The sequence below is a fragment of the Salmo salar genome, chromosome 05 (genome assembly GCF_965601325.2).
Source record: "Salmo salar chromosome 05, fSalSal1, whole genome shotgun sequence".
Lineage (NCBI taxonomy): Eukaryota > Metazoa > Chordata > Actinopteri > Salmoniformes > Salmonidae > Salmo > Salmo salar.
Genome location: NC_138295.1, coordinates 23531669 through 23553617, shown reverse-complemented (window position 1 = coordinate 23553617; position 21949 = coordinate 23531669). Strand labels below are relative to the sequence as shown.

Genomic DNA, 21949 nt, shown 5'->3' with positions numbered 1-21949 from the left:
TACACTGTGTGGCTTGGAATCAGTCCTGTTTCAGTTACCTCAATACCCAAACACTGAGTGGAATGGATAGAGACGGATGACAGTTTGAGTGGTGCAGCTATGTGCCCAGGACAACATACCTGTGTCCAAACACATGTATACAATGGGATGAATAGATGGTTGGTGATAGAGAGATGAGAATTTGAGTTGTACAACTATGGGACCAGTGAGGAGTGTTTCTTCTTAATTCATTACACCGATGCACAGATAAATTATTCAGTTCTGATTACATAAATGTCTGGTCAATATGTGGGGCCTTGTCGATAACAGGCGAGGTTGTGCTACCTTCAGCTTACTTACTGTTGTGCCATTGTGTCTAAGTCTTAACAGCAAAAGCAGAAAAGACCACATCTGTATGCAATGTCAGAGGCCATCTTGGTTGTGGAGTTTCCAGATCATTTTTTTATATTTTTGTTTTTATTTTTTCCAACTACAAAGTCATGCTGAAAGTATGGATTGGTGGAAGACGGATCCATTTGAATGCTTTGAGATGTTTCAAACTTATTCTCCTGTTTAAAGATCAGACTACTTCTTACAAAAGGCATTAGAGGAGCCAGACATGGTGTGTGTGTGTGTGTGTGTGTGTGTGTGTGTGTGTAGGCTGCTATGTAGAAAGAAACCTATTCGGTCAATTCCATAGCAACACTGGCTTTTTCCCTTCTCCTTCCCTTTTGCACCAAAGTGCATGGAGTGTTTAACAGACTTCTACTGCCATCTTGTTGCAGTCTCCAGTACTGCACCCCAGAGACCGACAAAGCTGTTGATGCTGCAATCTGACCAACATCACCATCAAAACCCTAATGTGAATAAATGCCTAAAGACAGTGTTTATAGCAATGGGGCGCGATACAGACAATACATTGTCTGCATGTGTACAGAGACAGAGGCCAATGTGGAAGTATTTGTGTCCTGTTTGTTCTTGGTAAATACGCCTCAAAGTTATGCGGAAGGGTGGACCCTCAGCTCTCCAGGCTCTCTCACAGGCTCTCTCTCTCTAGGCGGACGACACAAAGGGTGAAGTCGTAAAACTTGAAAGCTGCCATTTGAACCTGGCGATCCATCTCTCTCGGGCGCGCTTAAAGTGGAAAACTGCAAAGGCAGACAATAATATAACGGCGAGTCCCAGCCTTGATCATATCACCGATCATTACAGCCAGGCAACCGGGAAACCGTCTGGGAATCAGTGCTGTTGATGAGGCGATTACTTACTTCCTGTGCAGCCGAGTATGACAGCAGTTGAGTGTGTTGGAAGAGACAAAGGGAGAAGGCACACCTTGTTAGATATGGGATTTGTGATTTGCTGAGTGTGCTAATTGACTGCAGCATGGGCAAATAAGGGGGGCTCCCCCAAAGAGTTGGGTGGGCTTACTAGAGGGTGATTATGGTATATCAGTTTAGCCCAGAAATGACCCAATATCCTTATGACTTATGAACCGATGCCTCTGGGTCAGTGAGCAAGAGAAACAATGACAGAGATGCTCTGGGCTGATGAAAAGTAACTACTCCTGGTGGAAAGCAACTTCTCCTGATGGAAAGTATCCACCTCCTCCTCCAAGAAACTGGCTAGTCAGTGGTGAAATCAACAGATGTTTTGAACCTGTGCCCAGTGCGTGTGCGCGCACACACACACACACTCCCATGACCGCTGCCCGCGGTCGAAGGCAAAGCCACATATGCTCCGCCATACTGGAGTCGTACTGCGTTTGGCATGGGCATCAGAGAATCACAGGAGGGGATGGAGTCAAACAAGGTTAGGGAAAGGACTACTCATAGTCATCACACTGACACACAGACTGACATATCAACACACACACACACACACACACAGACACACACAGTCAGGCAACGTGATAGACCGAAAGAGACATCTCTAACAATCACCCACCGCATTTAGAAAAAAACACCCCCGTAACCCAAAACAAATAACTTAGTAAATATAAACATATGCAGCGGGGGAGAGAAGGAACCAATCCTTTCAAGAACAAATAAAGAAAATTAAGGCATCGACTGAATCGAGCCTGTCTACGCGACCATTAAAAGCGAAGGGATACACCGAATTTCACAGCTGCGTGAACAGTTAAAGCAGATGCGGCCGGGGATGCGGTGGTGGAATCTCATAGAGGCGGGTTGTAAAAATATGTCATAAAGTTTATGGAGCCTAATGCAGCCTGCAGGAGCACCCTGTGGAGCTGGTGGTGCCGTGGAGTGTGTTAGAAAGACCCGTGGGGGGAGATGAGCCAATGAGCGCGTAGGCAGTGCTCACCCAGCCCCATTACTGACAGCCCCAATATCACACACACACACAGACAGAGGAACACTGATGCACAGAGGAAGACACACAGGCAAGCAGACACACACACACACACACACACACACACACACACACACTCTTTCTCTCTGCCCCCCCGGCTCTTTTTCTCCATCACACTCTCTCTTCCTCCCTCTCCTCCTTAATACCCAAATCTGAGAGGATGTGTTCCAGTCATGATGGAGCTGCAGGGCAAATGACAGTGCTACTTACACACAGGACATCAAAACACACACACAAACACACACTGGTAGTGTTGCAGTCACTGTGCTTCCAATATCAGCACACTATGTCCATTTCAGACACCCTTTTTTGTTCCCTTCAAAAAATAAAGACATCCCCCTCTCTACCTTTAAAAAGAGATGCATGTAGTATAATCCAATGGTGAGGAGAGGTGAGGGGAGGGGAGAGGTGAGGAGGAGGGAAGGAGGGGAGAGAAGGGGAGAGGTGAGGAGGGAACAGGAGAGGAGGGAAGGGGAGAGGTAAGGACGGCAGGGAGGGGAGGTGAGAAGGGGGGGAGGGGAGGAGGGATGAGGTGAGGAGGGGAGGGAAGGAGGGGAGAGGTGAGGAGGGGAGGGAAGGAGGTTAGAGGTGAGGTGAGGAGGGGCGAGGAGGGATGAGGTGAGGAGGGGAGGGATGAGGTGAGGAGGGGAGGGATGAGGTGGGGAGGGGAGGGGAGAGGTGAGGTGAGGACTGAAGGGGAGGAGAGTAGAGGTGAGGTGAGGAGGGGCGAAGAGGGATGAGGTGAGGAGGGGAGGGGAGAGGTGAGGAGAGAGGAGAGGAGGGAAGGGGAGAGGTGAGGGGGAGAGGAGGTGAGAAAAAATATAATCACATTTGAAAGAGAAGACAAAAGAAGGGAGGGACTTGTTTTCATTTCCTCCACAGTGGTAGTTGAAGAGAGTGTTGACTCCCACGAGTTACGCTGCTACAGCTCAAAATCATGTTCTATATGTGTTGCACTTTACCTTCTCCCACAGTTACACACATCACATGGCAAAGGCGGGCATTTGAAGACAGGAGCATTTCAGGTGAATCTAGCGAAAGGTTAGCCAAACCTAGCATGGAAAATAATCTAGGACAAACACTGCCAAGAAGTTGCATACAATACTATAGTAATACTGTAGTAGTTCGTAATATACAACAGTAGAATACATAGGAAGTAAATATGGGTATTGAATTGTTTGGGTTTTGTTCAGTTGAAAAATCCAACTTGGAATGACAGAACAGCAACAAAGCCAAGTAGACAAGAGAGGTAGTTAATAGCATGTCTCGTCAAGAGGCAGAATGCCAACTCCTGCACAATGCTGCTTAATTCGATTCATGAGCACCTATATTTAAATCCCTTTGCTTTTGCGAAGCCAATATGCTGCTCGCCGAATTCTAACAGACTCAACAGACGTATAATAATCCCTGAATTGTCTCCAAGTCTCTGAATTGTCTAAAGAATGAATCAAATCAGATACACTTGACATTTCTGAATTAGAGTTGGACTGAAAGGCATTACAATTGTATGCAAAAAGGTGTTGGCATACCAAGTTACTATATTGAAGTATTAATAAAAGGGCTCGGGGGAAAAGCGAAGGGACAAATGAAAATGAATATTGTTTTACTGTCAATCAGCGCTGAGCCATGGGAAACTTGAATACGACTGATGGCCTAGCACACAACACAAACAACACCCCTGATCTGAAAACTCAATATAGGCTTAATGTGCTGCATTGGTGATGTCAGTCACACTTATAGCATGGAATCATAGGCTTCTAGACAGTACAATATGGCTTGAAGACGATACAACAGATGTGATCTTAGTAATGAGTGAAAAGAGAGGAAGCACGTCTTGATCCCATTGGAGCAGCCCCTAACTCTTTGTGACTAGATATTAATAGGAATGATATCACGCCAACAGGTAAATATAAAAGGTCTGGGTAATATACCTCCAATGTAATCAACTAAATTCATCTCGAAGACATAAAGGTGTTGGAGTAATGGGAAAAGCAATGGTTTGATACTGCCCAAAATCTACAAACTTACCAAGAAAAAGCAGTGAAGGATGGTTTGGCACTCCAGAAATCACTTAAATTCTCTTTTTAGTCAACTTTAAATGTCATCCAAACAAAGTCTCCACAAGGCCACTGTCTCTCAAATACACATCACATTTAAAAAGCCTTTTCAGAGCACTTTTCGTTGATCTAAATGTTAAACAGGAGTCCATACTTGTTGTGTTGTGTGCATGCGGGGACATTCTCCGTTAATTCAGTTTTTCATGGACAGTCTTTCAAAGCACCAAGGACATGTGCCACATCAAATCTGCTTAAGGGTCCAAACAGTTTAATAGCCTATTTGAAACAAAAATAAGTATTTTCAGATGTATGGGGCTTGGAAGAAAGAGGGGATGAGAGAGTGTAGCCTTGGTTCAATTCAGATTCAATTTTTACAAAAGGCCCTCCAAAAACGATTGGTGCTAGTAGCGAGGAAGGGTAGCAAGTGAAAGAGGCAGCAGCAGCTCTCTCTCTCCCCCTCTCTCACTCCCCTTGAGGCATTTAAACAGCAGCCACAATGAGCAAAAGTGCATTAGGTGACGAAAAGCCTTGGAGTGCGTGCGGCGCTTAATACGACGTTGGCCAATGAAACGAGTGGAACAGACAACACATATGCCAAGGTTATTAATTTGCCTGGGAATACAGCCTTCCTCTGCAATACACAGAAACAAAGAGGCGTAATCGGGAGAGAAAAATTAAATCATCTCGGCTTAAATGAGAATTGTTCTAAGTGCTTATCCTCAAAATTTTGAACAAAAGATGCTGGAGAGCGTCGGCAATGAAATGTTGGGCCTTCTCTATGTTCCATGGTAACTACCTCAACGTTTCTGAGAGGTCTCAACAAACAGATACCGTGAGTCCTCAACTAGAGGAAAATTCATCTAATACCATTTCATTACAATGTTAAAGGATTCAAGTTCATAGAAGAATAGTCATCTGTCACATTGTATAATACACTCAGCCAATGCTAGATTTTCTCACCTCAAACTTCACATAATTGGATCATTGTTTCTGCAATAGCATTAAATATGCTGTATGGAATATTTTGAATGTTCTGTTCTTCCTACATTCTTTGAATGTCCTTAACCTCCTTGTGAAGACTGCAGAGGCTCTACTTTGGTGGGAAAACTAACTATTCCCTCCAATCACTTCAAGGCTCTATTCTGTCACTTAACTGTTGTAGTGCTCCTTGGGGAGGCCTTGTCAGCCGATACATACAGCGCACTTCACACCACAAAAAGAGGTCATCCTTAAAAATCTGTCTCTACTATTTATACAAGTGAAGAGGTTAGGCCAGCGTTCCAGGGGTGAGCCAGATCTAATTCATTTTTTAAACAACATCCTTTGTCCACTATTCTGGCACACATGATTCTCTGAAATGGAGTGAGATATCACCAATCCAACAGACTCCTCCAGTCCCCGAGGTCTGAGGTGTTTCAGGCACCCTCCACTCCCCCTCAACATCTCTCCCTCACTCTCACCCCTTGACATATTGTAGGCTGGCCAGTATGTTACCATGGAAACAGGCTCGGTCTCAGGGACAGCCAGTCATGTGGTCAGATCAGCCCATACAGGTCAGGGCGGGTAACCCCTTAAAACCTCTCTCTATAGTAAGAGCAGCCCTGCCCCCCCCCCTGCGTGTAACTGGTGGTTTATTGAAGTACCGAGGCATCTCGCACTAACGCACCACAGGACCCATGACACACTGTTGTTCCAAATGTGGCAGTTGAGTGGTGACTATAAGCAGCCTATCTGCATTTCTGGTTTGGTTGCAGGCATCTTGGCAGTCAGCTACTTTGTGGTCCTCATCTTCCTCCACTAGCTTGATCAACAAGGCTGATGACACAGACTCAGCAGCGGCGGTGGTGAAGGTGGACATGCTGGCCAGACTGAATTGGAGGCAATTCACACTGCGATATACATCTTGATTTTTTCTCTCTAAATAAACTGTGTTGTACAATTAAAGGTCAAATACACAGCATGTAAAACAGTAAGCAATAATCAAATTAATTTCAGAGCTTGGTAAATTATACCTAGGCTAAACATGCCTTCCACAACCATAAGACCCACTAATAAAAATAGTTGTACCTGCTTTTTTTTGTTGCAATAATCACTGATCTGGCTTTCAGGTCTGTCTATATAAATGCCCTTTTTGTTACAAATTTACCCAGAACCATGCACAATGCACATTCACTAAGAATATAGCAGGCATTATAGAAAATGAACACAGGTCTCATAAACAATCTCTCAAGCACAAGCACACATGCTAGTGAGTAGCCAGCTAATATTTATGTTTCAAGTCTAGCCAACTTGGATCTAGGTATAATTTCACAAGCTCTGAATTCAGAGAACAAGGCAAAACAGTTGAATTGTTATGAACACAACCTTCTGTCCGTCTCCAACCATTTGAACAGCATGCTAGCCTGTCCACTTTGTTCAGGTGTAGAAATTAAGGGGCTTACCATATTTCTCAGAATGAGAATGAGTTGCCAATTCCTTATATAAATTGTTTTATGCTTATTGCACATTTATAAAAACACAGACTAAACAGCTAGTATAACAATCTTTATTTGACTAAAATGCTGCTAGCGATAAGTGGTACCGTAACGCGGGCGCGACAAACTGAGCATACATTTCCATAATGAATGTTCATTGGTACATCCATTATAGTAAAGTCTGCTCTGCTCGACGTTTGAGGAGTTGAAACTTAAACAGGGTATGGTTGGAAAGGTTCACTTCTCCTCTATTACAACATAATGATATCTCCCTTCGTTGGACCCAAGAAACATGAGCATCTCGTCATTATACAGTATACAGATCTCTGGTGATCCTTGGAAGGCGCACAGCAAAGGAGCAGCAAATGAGTGGAGACCAAAAACACATGAGAACAAAGGTACAGAAACGCTCATAAAAAATAAAAATACAAAAAAAAAACTTGATTCCGCGATACAGGCATTTGGAATGTCTCAAAAAAACTAATTTGAATTAATTCAAATTATTTGGATTTTCCGCCCAGCCCTACTTCAGTTCCCCCACCACCACCACGACTGCACAGCTCTGGGACGGTTCCCTACAGACCTCACAGTACCTTCAGTTCCCCCACCACTACGACTGCACAGCTCAAGGAAAGCTCCCTCGGAGGCTCTGCGCTGACAGCGTGAACATTTTGAGTCCGCCAGGCCGAGCTGAAGCTAGCCGTAGTCACGCCCGGGCTGAGTTAAACGTCTCACTTGACTGGTACTTTAGGTTCTGAGTGGAGCTTTTAGACTGACAGCTTCCTCAGTGTTAGCTTTTTGTTAACCCGATACACAGGCACGGATGTGATTCTGATGGAGGGACAGGTTAGAGAGGACGCAAAATGTTACTAGCACACTGAGTTTGGAGAAGCTTCCTTGGCAAACTTTCAGACGGTTCCAAACTTCAAAGTAGACCTCTGCTCTCGGATCAACAGTTCTGATACACCTCTGTCATAGCCCATTTCCTTTGTACAATGAACCCTGTTCCTGCTGATCAAGACAATACATCTTGGTTCATAACAACGGCTTTAGAAATCTACTTATTCAGCAGGAATAACCCAGCACAAAATAACAGTTGGGCAAAGAAACGACACACAAAACATATGTCTGTAGAGCGAGTCAAACAGTGGAAAGGTTTGTCTGGGCCCATCAGTAGAGCACAGACCAGGTCTTTGTCCCAAATGGCACCCTACTCACTAGGTAGTGCACTACTTTTAACCTGGTCAAAAGCAGTACATCATATAGGGAATAGGGTGCCACTAGGTCACAGCGTACTGGCTGGTTTACCTTGTCCTCGTTCCCTCTAAGCCTGTAGGCCTCCTTAATCCTGAAGGCAATAAAACACCATTCAAGGTGACAATTCACACTAGCAAAAAGCAATAAGAGTGCTTTTTTCCCCAAAAGCTTTGCCCCAAAAAACAGGCTTGCCTCCTCACAACAGGCAATAGGGCTCCACTTTGTGATAAATTGCCAGAGCAGATCTGCAATTACCGTATTACAGTGGCAGAGAAATGAGGAAGCGTCACCAGCCCCTCGGACAGTGTATATTTATACAGATTATTGAGGTTGGGCTAGTGAGGGAGTGACAGCAACAACAGCTACATTTCTGAGACAGGGGTGATATGCCATAATGTTGTGGGATTGAGACAGAGGTGTCATGCCTTCATGTTGTGGGATTGAGACAAGGGGCTTTCAAATGTATTGTGGTGAATACCCGGCCGCTAAATTAAACCAGCTTCAGATTTCTGGAAGATTGAGGAAAAATGCACTTAATATATTTTCCACTGTTCAATCAGTGTGTCTGGAGTGTGGTGTGTGGTGTGCGTGTGTGTAATGCAATCTAATTAAGTGATACATTCTCTCAGTGTGCTGTCTCAAGGAAAAAAATTAACACAATGAAAGCCATTTAGATGCAAAATGTTCCAATAAACAGATTAGATTGCAGATTATCATTATTTGCCTAAAAACTATTGCTCATCCCTGGTATTACAATATTTAAATGCTAATACGGGTTAGTCTACAATCCATTTCAAAAAGAGAATGGCTTAGACCAACAAAAGGGCTCCCTTTGCAAGACTGTATAATTTAGAAATCCCTCATTGGAAAATCTTTTCAATTTACATGTAAGAATTGCATAAACAATTTATAGCCTTTCCAAATCACAGTCTATTAGCAATATCAATGCAGATTTGTTTGTTATTAAATCCATAAATATGATGACCTTGTGCATTCAGGGACAAACTGCCTAGAATCTTTTGAAAGGGGAATGGAGAGGGGAAGGGGGCAGGGAGGAGATGGAGAAAGGCACGAGAGAAACACGACTCACTATAGGTAATAATATAAAGGGTGTACTTACCGTGACTTTGCTCCCAGTGATCTGCATGCAGCGGTCAGCGAAGAGGAGTTAGCATGCAAAAAGACAACGGCACAATCATTAGTAGGCCAAGAATTACCTGTCAACTGTAAGAGGTATCAAGCGCACCTTATTCTGACATTACATAGGCTACACACACTACTAAACTCTCCTAGGGTGACATAGCTGTACCAAAAGATCATGTAAGACAGTGTCTGTTCATTTGGCAACCAATATGGAGTGTCTAGTTCACTTGACCTCTAGTGACTCTATGCAGTGTTAGGGTTGATAGGAAAACGCCCTAATTGTCTTTGCGCTTGATCGATTTAGCACAGAATGAACCGCTACAACGACAGTTTGTCCATGGCTAACAAGGTTTCCCAAAGCCAAAACCAATCAGCTGCCATCTGCGCTTGACTTCAGGTGTCAGACTGAGCGACTCCTCGTAGCACCTTGGAGCCCATGTAGTCAGCATGATTTCTGGAGTTTAACCTTGTTATCTGTCAATAGTGGTGGGGAATTGGGAGCGTTTTTTCTATTACGGCGGCGGCGGTGCTGTGTCTCGCAGTGGGAGGGTGTCTGTCAGCCCAGTAAATGTATTCTAATCTGCAGCTGAACACACCTCTCTCTCGCCAGCCAGCTGCACTCCGAGAAGCACAGCGCGCACTGATCACAGGAAGTTACAAAGTCACTGCACATCAAGTGAGGGAAAACATAGTCACGAGCTCTGCCTCTCTCACCAACACTGCCTCTCTCGCTTTTCTGCTTTCCTTCACTCATTCCCTTTCCCTGCAGTCCTCTCTTTCTCTCTGCAGTCCTCTCTTTCTCTCTGCAGTCCTCTCTTTCTCTCTGCAGTCCTCTCTTCATCTCTTATTCTTTATCTCCCTCTCTCATTATCAATCTCTCTCTCGGTCTTTCTCTCCCACTCTCCCATTTGACGCTCGGCTTCCCTCACCTCCATCAGCGTTTATGACGGCAATAATGTCACTTTTAACTGTGTTGCCGCTTGATCATGTGCACTGTGCTTTTCACCATAAATCCACATTTCCCCAGTCGTCCTCTGATGAATCTAGCATGTCATTGTCTAACGTTGAGGGATCATGCTGTCGGGTTATTATTGGGAGATTTGGGACCTTGAATCACATAGAGGCAGGGACAACTGGGAACTACTGCTGTCTCCAGCGTTGTTTTAACGTTGACAAGACTCCACGGTGAGAACATTAAACATGTTTCTCTTCAGGCTTGCTGTTTTGGCGGCTTGACCAAAAAGAACAGACATTATCTAGAAGAAAAAAGCAAGTAGATGTGTCAGGGAGGAGCTTGAGGAGGAATAGCACTGAGTACTTACATCCATTTCCCCGCGCAAGGTAACACCTCGTTCTCGATAAAACCGTGATAGAATTCCTGTCAGTTCTCAGAGGAAAAAACACGACCTAAAGCTAATTCTAATAATAGTTGAATGCTTGGTTATTGTATGCTAATGAGGACCTCTAGCGCGCCATTATAGAACAACTCCCTAGTAAACAAACTTCTGAGGGAGATGTCATCTTATCAGGAGCGGTAGTACTTATTTATATTCTCCTCTTACTGTCATTACCATTAGCATCCTTTCTCATGGTGTAGGGAAAATATAGGATTTTATTATTCACTAGACCAGATAACAGTGTGACAGGAGAAGATGAAGCCCTTGATTCTCTGACCAACTGTCAGGCTTCACTGAGAGAACGGGGTGCTTCACTGAGAGAACGGGGTGCTTCACTGAGAGAACGGGGTGGTTCACTGAGAGAACGGGGTGCTTCACTGAGAGAACGGGGTGCTTCACTGAGAGAACGGGGTCCTTCACCGTGTGGCTCAGTTGGTAGAGCATGGTGTTTGCAACGCCAGGGTTGTGGGTTCGATTCCCACGGGGGACCAGTACGGAGAAAAAATGTATGAAAATGTATGAAATGTATGCATTTACTACTGTAAGTCGCTCTGGATAAGAGCGTCTGCTAAATGACAAAAATGTAAAATGTAGAACGGGGTGCTTCACTGAGAGAACGGGGTGCTTCACTGAGAGAACGGGGTGGCACATTGGTGATTGATGATTGGTCAAATCCCTTTAAAATACCAGGATGTTGATTTCACATTGTGTTCGTACAAAGGCAGCAAAATGGCTGCTCAAAACATTTGAACTAGCTTCCCCTCAAGACCCGACCATCACACTCATCCCCATCTCATCATGAAACACTGAACATGTTGAACTGGAACAGGGAAGTCATCTGCAAGGCAAAAGAGAAGTAAGCAAAGTTGATGTTTTTCCAGCACACTGGGAATAGACGGGAAATGATTGCGTTAGCGTGAAAGGCATGCATTTGTCAGAATGATATAAAATTAAAAGAGAGGAGAGAAAGAAAACGGGCTTCATGCGTTGTTAACGGTCAAGGACAGCCACACTTGCTGCAACAGCTGCACTTCATATTCAAATGACCAGGGTCAACGCCAATAGAAACATTCTCCTTTAAAAAAAGACATTGAGTCCATCCCAAATGGCACCCTATTCCCTATGCAGTGCACTACTTTTGACCAGAGCCCTATCTTAAGTACTGCACTACATAGGGAATATGGTGCCATTTGGGACAGACTAATCTTTGTTTTGTGTTGGGGGGTAATTTGAAAGGCTCCCACAGAGGCACCCTGGTAGTATATGGGAAGAGTTCTCCATCTTGCTCGGTGATGAAGTAGCGAGGCAGCAACGTATGAAAAATACAACTCTGGAGAGGAGCCATGTTGGGAGAGAACAAACAAACTAATAATCAACCCTGTAGTCCCATTAGCTAGCTAGTATTTTAGCCTAATATCTGCAGGGAAATATACTCCAGTATATCAACACGCTAATGGTCATACTGTTCATAGAAGACTGATAAAAACTATATGTTGGATGATATACTGCATTAATAGATTTGGAGAAGAAATAATTGCAACATTATCCAGAACAATAAAGGATACTAGCACTATGTACTGAGTCTCAAAATGGGTGTTCAGGCAAGCAGAAAAAGCCACAGGATGTTGGGGACACATTTGTCGCTCCACCAATATTTGCACTTTAAACCTTCATTCTCAATGCAATCCGGTCCACATACTGTGCTGTACCTGAAACTTAGAAGGGATAGACTGACTTACAACTTCACCTAGATGGATTTGAGGTATTGCTGGGAGAGCTGATGGAATTCTCTATTGCCCCCTCAAATGAACCCTTTCTTCTCTGTCTGCATAACCCATAGGGAACAAGCTAAAATATAGATGGTACACAGACAGCTCCCATTCTACTGATGCCATTCTACTTTATATATTTCTATGGTCTCTATTAGTTGATAAGGGGCAATGATCCAGTCTAGAACAGATAGACACACAGGAAAGAGGTGACTTGGTGTGTGATTGAGAGAGTCTACGTTATTAGTACATTTTCCTGCAAATGGAAAATTCTGTTGGAAGCAAACAATCACGCATACAAAGAAGACCCTAAAAACTGCGATTCCATAGGACGGCGATCATCTTTGGTAGGGGAAGAGAACACCCAAAGATTGAATAAGGCACCACCAAAAATCTGCCTTACTCAAGAACCATCCTTGGATGTGTAGTGCACTACTTTTGACCAGGGGCCATAGGGCCATTTGAAACATAGCCCAGCCTACCCTTCACCTACAGGAGTCTAATTGGCCAGGGTAATTCTATGTCTTCCTTATTTACAGAAACCAGTGGGATGGATTGGGTTTCTAACAGGGTGAGGGGTTTTGCTCTGCCGTGTTGTAGACAGGCACTTATCACACATAAACATATCTAAACTCATGTAAAACTGGTTCCTGGACCACTTCCACCCTATCATGGAGGTGTAGGTTGGTGTGTGTCTCGCTTTGTTTGTTTGTTTGTTTTTGTGTTTGTCTATATTGTATCGTGACATGGTTCTGACCGGCTCCCACCTACAGGGCCTATAGAATGTGAGGGGTAGGGAGGGCCCTGAAATACAGTGCTAGTCCCTTTCATCCAGACAGAGGCGGCTGTTCATCTGAATAATATAGCAGCGCTCACAAAACATAATGGGCCCGGTGAAAAATTCAATCATCTCTGATCATCATCATTATTAATAAAGCCAGTTAATTACCATAACAATGAGAGAGGTAATACATTATAATGTCAAAGGCCAGCGGAGTCGGAGTGATTTAGACGGGAGAAGAAATCACTTTTCCTTTTGTGTTGACAGGAGTCTATCCTCAGTAGGGGCCCTAAACTTCATAAAGAGAAAAGGAGAATTCACCCTAAAACCCTGGGATTACCCTCAAACGCAATGGGTTTACTGCTCTTATTGGTTTTGAGTGATGAAAGTGTCATGTTTCAAGATTATGCCGCTTTGGGACAGCGATGCGTTCCAAATTCAAATGAAAACTTGATCTCTCCCCAATATTAAGCCACTGAGAGTTACGGTTGCGCTACATCAAAAGTGGTTTGATAAGCATGCGGGAAAAAAGGTTACAAATAAATAAAACGGAGGCGGCAATCAGAGATTGGGGGCTTGAGCAAGGAGAGAGAGACGGAGTTAGAGTGATGGGCAGGTAGAGAGAGACGGAGTGAGATAGTGACGGGCAGGTAGAGAGAGAGACGGAGTGAGAGAATGACGGGCAGGTAGAGAGAGAGAGAGAGAGAGACGGAGTGAGAGAGAGTGACGGGCAGGTAGAGAGAGACGGAGTGAGAGAGAGTGACGGGCAGGTAAAGAGAGAGACGGAGTGAGAGAGTGACGGGCAGGTAGAGAGAGAGACAGAGTGAGAGAGTGACGGGCAGGTAGAGAGAGAGACGGAGTGAGAGAGTGACGGGCAGGTAGAGAGAGAGACGGGGTGAGAGTGACGGAGTGAGATAGTGACGGGCAGGTAGAGAGAGAGACGGAGTGAGAGAATGACGGGCAGGTAGAGAGAGAGAGAGAGACGGAGTGAGAGAGTGACGGGCAGGTAGAGAGAGAGAGGGAGTGAGAGAGTGACGGGCAGGTAGAGAGAGAGAGGGAGTGAGAGAGTGACAGGCAGGTAGAGCGAGAGAGAGGGAGTGAGAATGACAGGCAGGTAGAGAGAGAGCTACAGAAAGAAAGCAGAGCAGGTTAATCTCATAATTCTGTAGTGTCTTGGTAGAATAGAATATCTTATTTTTCATGCCCACTAACTACTACTACACTGGGTGAGAGTAGGTTAGAACGGTTACAATACAGATATAATGCAGAAAGCCCATTGGTTTACAACTAGGACTTACAGATTTAGCGGTGGCAGAGATGTACTGGACAACCATCTCTCGCTTGGTGCTCAGGTCCTTCCCACGCAGGGGGGCTTTACGCTCCTCATTCAGGTTCATGTCCTCCTGAGGAAACAAACACAGAAAGTGAGGACAGATGAATACTACACATAACGGGAAGCTGAGGTTATTTAAAATCCATTAAGACTCCAACTACATTCATTTTTTGACTTGTAAATTAATGATACCCATTGATTGAAGACGAGCTTCGTTGAACTGTCCTACCCCATCAGAACCCAAAATCTAAGCTCGTTTTACTCCAATGTTTGTAAACAAAGTAAATAAAAAAAAATATATATATAGCCTTAAAACATGGTTAAAACTGTAATTGTGGGCCTCCCGAGTGGCGCAGCGGTCTAAGGCACTGCAGTGCTTGAGGGGTCTCTACAGATCCTGGTTCGATCCTGGGCTGTGTCGTAGACCGGCCGCGACCGGGAGACCCATGAGGCGACGTACAATTGGCCCAGCATCGTCCGGGTTAGGGGAGGGCTTGGCCGGCCGGGATGTTCTTGTCCCATTGCGTTCTAGCGACTAATGTGGCGGGCTGGGCGCATGCACACTGACACGGTCGCCAGTGGTACAGTGTTTCCTCCGACACATTGGTGTGGCTGGCTTCCGGGTTAAGCGAGCAGTGTGTCAAGAAGCAGTGCTGCTTGGCAGGATCATGTTTCGGAGGACACATGGCTCTCGACCTGCGCCATACGGGAGTTGCAACGATGAGACAAGACTACCAATTGGATATCACGAAATGGGGAGAAAAAGGGGTAAAAAGTCAAATAAAAAATATTTTAAAAATATATATATATATATATAACTTTAATTGTGATATCATAGATGGTCGGTCCTTGCATCCAAATGAGAGGAGTTACAATTCTAGAGCTTTTCACCGAAACAGGGAGAATGTGTTGTGTTACTGTTTTAACTGCTGATTGCTGCTTTAAAGGATGTCAACACTCTTCACTCAAATGGAAACAGTCAATGATTCTCCCACTGTTTGTTGCTCTTAAAGATGCAGTCCTTACTTAAGCAATAAGGCACGAGGGGGTGTGGTATATGGCCAATACACCACGGCTAAGGGCTGTTCTTATGCACGACGCAACGTATACAGGCCTTAGCCGTGGTATATTGGCCATTTACCACAAACCCCCGAGGTGCCTTATTGCTATTATAAACTGGTAACCAACATAATTAGAGCAGTAAAAATAAATGTTTTGTCATACCCGTGGTATATGGTCTGACATTCCACTGTTGTCAGCCAATCAGCATTCAGGGCTCGAACCATCCAGTTTATAAAAGGGTTTAATCCTAAATGCTGATTGGTTAAAACCGCATTCCGGCCGGTGTCTATTCTACAAGTTGCCACCAGCTAAATCTATGATGTTAAAATGCCCATTTAATCTGTTCCATCTGACTGCACAATCCACTGTCTCATCAGCCCAGCCAGGCAATTTATAAACTTCATCTCCACTATAAAAAGCATCTAGACATACATCATGTCTTTTAGACTCTAAAAAGCAACAAGACATTATCTCACATTACTTTTAAACTAACATTTAGTTTTCAAAAGTGGAGATATGTATAAACCTTGCGGTCTGGTCTCTCTGACATTTGCAACTTTGTTTCAATATTCAAATTCAATCTCCAGCTGTCACATAGTAATGAACGTGTCGGGAGTCAGGATGAGACAGACAGGCAGGCAGCTTTTCTCAGCCAGTCGACATCATGAATCAGCATCATTTTTATGGATATATAGAAAGAAATATCAGTAGAAAACAGGTCAAAAGTTTGCAGTCTTTCCAGCTTCAGTTTGAAGTGATTGTGTTAGCTGTGTTGTTGGCTAGCTCTCAAACAGCAGTGTCCTGATGAGAGAGAACATTTTATATGCCAGGTGAAATTGCAAATAAATGTCACTAGAAAACAGCTTAAACAAATGCAAATGCAGCTACTTTGTTGTTATTCTGGCTGCACTGTTTGACATGACTGTAAGTTAGCCATAGTTGGCTAGCTAGCAAGCAAGGGATAAGAACGTTGCCAGTCAGCATGGCAATGGAACATTTAGAACGAACGACTGGGTCGCGTCCATAGATACAGAACAAAAAGACTGAATGACTGGGTCGCGTCCATAGATACAGAACAAAAAGACAATGACTGGGTCGCGTCTCTGGCAACCGAACTGATAGAACAACAACCAGCCGGCTTGGGAAGCAACCCTAGATGTGTCGGGGCTATATCTTGTGGAAGGATGAAATAGTACGAATAAATTCATCAAAATAACGTTTTTCATGAAGATTTGTCAATCATTATTTTAATATGTTGGTAACCCTTTGTACAAAAGTGATAATGCCCTCGAAGCCAGTGTTTGGAGGATGTATCGGGCCTAACAAACACCGGCTTCTCGGGCATTATCACTTAAATAAAGAGGATGCTATACAAGAAAAGGTAAACCATCATAGCACTTTATGTCCAGCTGCTGTACTACAGTTGAGGATACACAGTCCCCCCCTCTCTCTATAGGGTTCTGTACTACAGTTTGGGTACACAGTCCCCCCTCTCTCTATAGGGTTCTGTACTACAGTTGAGGGTACACAGTCCCCCCTCTCTCTATAGGGTTCTGTACTACAGTTGAGGGTACACAGTCCCCCCTCTCTCTATAGGGTTCTGTACTACAGTTGAGGATACACAGTCCCCGCCTCTCTCTATAGGGTTCTGTACTACAGTTGAGGGTACACAGTCCCCCCCTCTCTCTATAGGGTTCTGTACTACAGTTTGGGTACACAGTCCCCCCCTTTCTCTATAGGGTTCTGTACTACAGTTTGGGTACACAGTCCCCCCCTTTCTCTATAGGGTTCTGTACTACAGTTTGGGTACACAGTCCCCCCCTTTCTCTATAGGGTTCTGTACTACAGTTTGGGTACACAGTCCCCCCCTCTTTCTATAGGGTTCTGTACTACAGTTGAAGGTACACAGTCCCCCCCTCTCTCTATAGGGTTCTGTACTACAGTTGAGGGTACACAGTCCCCCTCTCTCTATAGGGTTCTGTACTACAGTTGAGGGTACACAGTCCCCCCCTCTCTCAATAGGGTTCTGTACTACAGTTGAGGGTACACAGTCCCCCCCTCTATAGGGTTCTGTACTACAGTTGGGGTACACAGTCCCCCCCCTCTATAGGCAATATGACAGACAGGCATAGCAATAGGAGGTAATGTGGACAAGCCCACAGCTAGCGACAGTGATAACTACCCCTGGAAACAGAAGAGTGAGGCCATGATGCATTACCCTATGTTATACAACAGAGTGGATATCATACAACACTGCCTGTACAGTGGATGGGTAAGGATGATTACCATCCAACACTGTCATACCACAGCGCCTGGATGGACAGTAGCCAATGTCTCATTAGCTATTATCTTCAGCAAACATGCTACGTTTTACTCTGCATCACAAAAAGGCCCTTTCTTGTCAAAGAGATGAGGGGATGGAGGGAGTGAGGGATGGAAAGAAGAGCACTAAAAGCAGGGGAATGACATGATGATGAGGATAGCAGGAGGATGGGAGGATGTTTATTTGGAGCACTCTCAGACAAAGGTATGGACAGAATGACATAGAAAAACACATGGCTAAAGTGATATGGCTGAGTGGTGCTGCTGTGGAACAAGGCTGCACTCTAGTGGGAGAATTGTGTGTTTTTCTTTTGTTTGATGTCTTTCTGTACACAGTGAGTTGACTTTTGCAGAAGGTGGTGGTTTTGGATGTACAGAAGGACTGGGAACTGCCAGACACAATATCACCATCCTTAGGTGTCGATGCGATATGTACGGCGATTCTTACGATTCTATATGTACTGCGATTCGATACTGTGATTTTATTGTGATGCGATTTTCCAGACATATTGCTCAGCATATGTCTGCTACAGAGAGACAAGGGAGAGCCACGAGAAAACATGTTTTGATCAGTCATGGAAATGAAAGTGCTGAAAACAAATTGGCTCCCTATTTAAAAAGAAGATGGAGAACAAGCTATGAGTTTTGGTGCAGGTAAAGCCAACTTGCACAAAAATAATAGTGATATTGTGAAACGATACATCTTCAAAAAGAATATCTTGATATGTAACTATCTATTTCCCCCATCACTAATGTATAGCCCAGAATATAACAGAGATAGGTTGCATCCCAAATGGGACCCTATTCCCCATATAATGCACTACTTTCGGCCCTTGTCAAAAGTAGTGCACTGTGAAGAAAATTTGGGGCGCCGCCATAGATAAAACAACCTTACGGTATATGTCTACTATATGATCTAACATTTGGTGAAGGGATTTCAATTCCTGTCCCTTTTATTCTGTAGGCTATTGACTGGTACAGTATAGTCTGTGGCTGTTGTAAGGCACAACATCATGGTTATTACCATTAAGGTATCATGATCCACTAGGTACAGCATCATGATCCACTAGGTACAGCATCATGATCCACTATGTACAGCATCATCATCCACTAGGTACAGCATCATGATCCACTAGGTACAGCATCATGGTTATTACCATTAAGGTATCATGATCCACTAGGTACAGCATCATGATCCACTAGGTACAGCATCATGATCCACTAGGCACAGCATCATCGTTATTACCATTAAGGTATCATGATCCACTAGGTACAGCATCATGATCCACTAGGTACAGCATCATGATCCACTAGGTACAGCATCATGGTTATTACCATTAAGGTATCATGATCCACTAGGTACAGCATCATGGGTATTACCATTAAGGTATCATGATCCACTAGGTACAGCATCATGATCCACTAGGTACAGCATCATGATCCACTAGGTACAGCATCATGGTTATTACCATTAAGGTATCATGATCCACTAGGTACAGCATCATGGGTATTACCATTAAGGTATCATGATCCACTAGGTACAGCATCATGATCCACTAGGTACAGCATCATGATCCACTAGGTACAGCATCATCATCCACTAGGTACAGCATCATGATCCACTAGGTACAGCATCATCGTTATTACCATTAAGGTATCATGATCCACTAGGTACAGCATCATGATCCACTAGGTACAGCATCATGATCCACTAGGCACAGCATCATCGTTATTACCATTAAGGTATCATGATCCACTAGGTACAGCATCATGATCCACTAGGTACAGCATCATGATCCACTAGGTACAGCATCATGGTTATTACCATTAAGGTATCATGATCCACTAGGTACAGCATCATGGGTATTACCATTAAGGTATCATGATCCACTAGGTACAGCATCATGATCCACTAGGTACAGCATCATGATCCACTAGGTACAGCATCATGGTTATTACCATTAAGGTATCATGATCCACTAGGTACAGCATCATGGGTATTACCATTAAGGTATCATGATCCACTAGGTACAGCATCATGATCCACTAGGTACAGCATCATGATCCACTAGGTACAGCATCATCATCCACTAGGTACAGCATCATGATCCACTAGGTACAGCATCATCGTTATTACCATTAAGGTATCATGATCCACTAGGTACAGCATCATGGTTATTACCATTAAGGTATCATGATCCACTAGGTACAGCATCATGGGTATTACCATTAAGGGTAGCATGACCCACTAGGGAGTAGAAACTTTTACCAGTTTTCTAATGGAGGGACCGGCAGGCTTTTTAATTCATCTCTGAACTCTGCTAATTTGGCCGGCTAATTGGCATTTATTAAACAAGGAAAAACGCGAAGTGGAGAATAAAGGGGGGGATGAAGGGACAGAGAGGGGGGAGACAGTTGGGCCTGCGGAGTACTCATCTGGGCCAACTGGAAGAGAAAAGCTTCTCTCTGTGTTCCGCCTCCCAAAAATGATTTATGATCCATTCATAATGATATCCTCGCAGGTCCGCGTGGAAGAATCCCAAGATATCCCTGGCTGCCGACTCGGGTAAATTAAACATTTACACAGGCAACCCCAAACACTTGACTGTGTGTGGAGCTATCTGGCGGTAGTGGAGACATCTGCGTGTGTTCTTTCAGCCGAACGGACTGGGCCTCAACTCTGCATGGCCTGAATACTGTGGGAAACAACTTGAGACTGCCTCAGATACGTCCGAAATCACAGAGCAGGGCCTCCCGAGTGGCACAGCCGTGACTGGGAGACCCATGTGCCGGCGCACAATTAGCCCAGCGCCGTCCGGGTAAGGCCGGCAGGGATGCTCGTATCCCATCGCGCACTAATGACTCCTGTGGCTGGCCGGGCGGATGCACGCTGACACGGTCGCTAGGTGTTTCCTCCAACACATTGGTGCGGCTGGCTTCCGGGTTAAGCGGGCGTTGTGTCAAGAAGCAGTGCGGCTTGGCTGGGTTGTGTTTCGGAGGACGCACGGCTCTCGACCTTCGCCTCTCCCGAGTCCGTACGGGAGTTGATGCAATGGGACAAAACTGTAAAACTTCCAATTGGATACCAAGAAATTGGGGAGAAAAAGGGGTAAATATATATTTTTTTAAGCGAATAATAAAAAAAAATCACAGAGCAATGCGGAGAAATGTGCTGCCTGTGAACGCAGATTGGCTCCGATTGCAAGGGATAATGTATGTGTACCGTCATAGCTGTCTTCTATTGAAATGCATATGGACAAGAGTCACGATCCAGTAGGACAGAAGTATGAGGAGGAGGAGGAGAGAAAGCATTGTTTTGATTTGCTTTGACAAATGTAATATTTTCTCCACAAGTTAGATTCATGGCGTATAGGGGTCATCGTGTCTCTCCTCCTCTGTGCTTTAAGTGCAGAGGGAAAGTGTAACTGCAATGGAGAATCACAGAGAGGCTGTTATTATGGAGAATGCTGCTCCTGGCAGTGAGGCATAGGCACACAAAGGCTCAAACAAGCCTCATCCGCACAGCACTCTGCAATGGTCACTTTCATTCCCTCGGTCTCTCACTCTCTTCTACGACTTCAGTGGGCATTAGGTGGGGGGACGAGGGTCATCATTTGGATCTATTAACTGCCAAGGCTGAAGAAAGGAATCATAAAGAGCTCATAAAACTGAAAACTAGAAGAACAGGTTGATGGCAGTTCACAGATACACATCAGTTCCAGGTATTCTCCTCCTAGAATATGACAGACAAGCAATAAGACAAACAGGCAAAGCAACGGGAGGTAATGTGGATACGACCCACAGCTAGTAACAGTGATAACTACAAGTGGAAGAAGAGTGAGGCCGGAGTATGATGTATCAATGGGCCCCGGTCATAAGTAGCACACTGTATACAGAATAGGCCAAGGAAATATTCTTCCACAATAGCGACAGGTTGGTATGATATCCACCCTGCAGTATAACAGAGTGGACAGGGTGCCATTTGGGGTGCATCCTTGGAACATT

General features: G+C 44.5%; 1 protein-coding gene across 5 annotated transcripts in view; it reads right to left on the bottom strand.

The window, feature by feature from the left end:
- Positions 1 to 21949, bottom strand: part of diaph2 (diaphanous-related formin 2) — a 754395-nt gene that overhangs the window by 677086 nt on the left and 55360 nt on the right. For all 5 annotated transcript variants that reach the window (XM_082975098.1, XM_082975097.1, XM_082975100.1 and 2 more), the window contains 2 exons: positions 14526 to 14630; positions 9258 to 9278 (listed from right to left, as the gene is read on the bottom strand). In XM_082975098.1, coding sequence (XP_082831224.1) covers positions 9258 to 9278; positions 14526 to 14630 — 126 coding nt within the window. The remainder of the gene's footprint in view (positions 1 to 9257; positions 9279 to 14525; positions 14631 to 21949) is intronic.